Genomic DNA, 2,516 nt, shown 5'->3' on the forward strand with positions numbered 1-2,516 from the left:
GACTGCCAGCGGGAGCAGATCGAGCTCGGGTTCAACGCTAGCTCAGGCCTGCTCTGCCTCGACCCACTCGCTGACACCGATCCCTGCCGGGTGAGTGCAATAGTTATCTTACATCCTGTATGACAAAGCTATTAGTCAAGGTGCAAGAGCAATTAGTTTAAAGTTAATCACAGTCATTGCTAAAAATTAAAAAGATAACCTAAAAACCTATAAAAGATAACCTTAAGCTTCGGTATCACAAGCTAAGAAACGAGTAGCGCTGACTGGCTATCGCCCGCGACTCTAACCGCGTAGAATTAAAAAAAAAGTGTGTCTATGTGTTCTTCCAGATTATCCTCTACATTTATACCAAGTTTCATCGAAATCCGTTAAGCCGTTTAGGCTACAACCTCTAACAAACATCTATCTAAACTTTCGCATTCTTAATATTAGTATGAAGTAAGAGTTGTGTGTATGTGCAGCGCGACGCTGGTGCGCCGGTGGTGCTGCGCGGCGTGCTGTGGGGCGTGGTGTCGTCGTGGCGCGCGGCGGGGTGCGGCGCGGGCGGCGACGGTGGCGCCAGCTTCGTCAACTTGGTGGCCGCGCCCGACATCAGCGCCTGGCTCGACGCCGTAACGCGCGACTTCCACTGGAAACTCAGAGAGATCAACTTCGACGACGACAATTTCATATGAATTTACAATAAAGTGTTGAAATATATTAATGCATTTTATTTCCTTTGATTTCTGATCCAATTAATCGAATTATTGTAATAAAACAATCAACAGAGAGACTTAGTTATGAATATACAGTATGTGATTGTTTGCTTCACAACGCGAGTAATGATTACTTACACTAGTCACTAAAGTTAAAGCAATGTGTTTGTTGTTTGTCGTCACGATACATAATTAATTTGGTGTTTCCGCAGAGCGCTGATGGGAAACGTCTTCGGAGCGTGAATTAATTATCACAAGCCTATTCTCTGAAACTGAGAACAACACATTGTTTGAAGCATAAAATATATAATTATTGTTAAGTTTCTCGAATAATTTTGACCAACAGCGGATCCATGACGTTTGACGTGTTAGTTTCCTATAAAAAAACTTACACAATTCAAGTTGTGAAAACGCGAAAAACAAAAAACTATGCTTTTGATACGACAACTAACCGCTACATAAATATTGCACATTGTTGTGAAATACATTTAATTATAATAATAATTTTAATTGCCATAGATTATTTGTCCTCCATCGACGACCAATAACAAATAGTTAACAGATCATTACAAAGTTTCTTTTGAAAGACGTTGACGGGATTAAAAGGTGTTTTGCATTAAATTCTTTTAGCGCCATCTTTTGGTAACGATAAATAACATATTTGCGCATGTCGCGGTCAGAAGTCATTTTTTAATGTTGCTTCTGCTACTTCATAATAGATGGCAGTAAAACGGTATTTTGGCATATATTTATTTGAGTAGTTCATTTTACGTGTTTCACCGAAAGATGAATCTTTAATCTATTAAAAAAATAAAATTTGGTTTCGTTGCTGAAATAGATTAGAAAATTTAAATCTACAGTTCAGTTTGTGTTGTTATTATCGGGAAATTTTTTATTAACAGTTTTGTATACATGCATATTGGTAACTAGGCAAAAAAATCATAACGATTATTAGTTACGTTACGTGATTCGATAATTTGTGAACGGAAGCAAATGCAAAACAACGTTAGTACTTTCTATAGCGCCATCTTTGATCATGAATATTAAACGTGTTTTGTATGTAAAAAAGACAAAAGGATTTTTATAGTATTTAATATAAAAAACACAAATTCTAAAAATACACCAATATATACAAATATGTTAAAACACATTAAATAACATTTCTTTGTTTGACGGAAAATATTTTGTACGAGTGATCCTTGCGATCTTTTTACCAGTTGCCAAAAATTTTAACTATTCATTATAATACTAAACTTTTCCATTATAATTCTAGTCTTAAGTAATGATGTAATAAAAAAGTTGTTCTAAAACAGAATAACCAATACCATCAATATAAGGAAAAAGGAAATAAACTATTGTAGGTTAAAAGACAACAGTGATGGATGAAGGGAGAGACGAACTATGTACGCCATTCTTTATATCCTTCATACAATAAAATCAAACTTAGACTTACACAGTCCTTTGATTTTCATTTTATTATCAATTTGATTGGACAAATAAGAACAATGTCTATAAATTAAATTTTACATCTATTTTCTATTCCTATACATAATTTTAAATTATACTATGAATACTCTTCGTCTTATACTATTGATAATAACATTTTGTACATTGGTAGGCAAATTATTTACTAAACAGGTGACATTTTACATCTGCTGTATTTTTTATTTTCTTAATTTTACACTGACGAAGTCGCCAGCAACATCTTCTTTCATATAATTTCGCTTAAATTATATTTCCGTCGTCAAAACCTGAAGTTATCCAGTTAGATCTAGGACATGTATGTGTTCCTGTAGGCGGCGCCGGCGGCGGCTGCGGCGG

The 2,516-nt window shown here is 35.3% G+C and overlaps 2 protein-coding genes across 2 annotated transcripts in view; one reads left to right on the top strand and one right to left on the bottom strand.

Annotated features, from left to right (window-relative positions):
* Positions 1–674, top strand: part of LOC106108220 (probable glucose transporter HXT5) — a 5,823-nt gene extending 5,149 nt beyond the window's left edge. The window contains exons 6-7 of the mRNA XM_013289321.1: positions 10–90; positions 462–674. Coding sequence (XP_013144775.1) covers positions 10–90; positions 462–674 — 294 coding nt within the window. The remainder of the gene's footprint in view (positions 1–9; positions 91–461) is intronic.
* Positions 675–1,063: 389 nt separating this feature from the next.
* The window catches only part of LOC106108222 (orexin receptor type 2-like), a 15,485-nt gene continuing 14,032 nt past the window's right edge, over positions 1,064–2,516 (bottom strand). Inside the window, exon 8 of the mRNA XM_013289322.1 lies at positions 1,064–1,071. Coding sequence (XP_013144776.1) covers positions 1,064–1,071 — 8 coding nt within the window. The remainder of the gene's footprint in view (positions 1,072–2,516) is intronic.

The sequence above is a fragment of the Papilio polytes genome, unplaced genomic scaffold (genome assembly GCF_000836215.1).
Source record: "Papilio polytes unplaced genomic scaffold, Ppol_1.0 DF821733.1, whole genome shotgun sequence".
Taxonomy (NCBI): Eukaryota; Metazoa; Arthropoda; class Insecta; order Lepidoptera; family Papilionidae; genus Papilio; species Papilio polytes.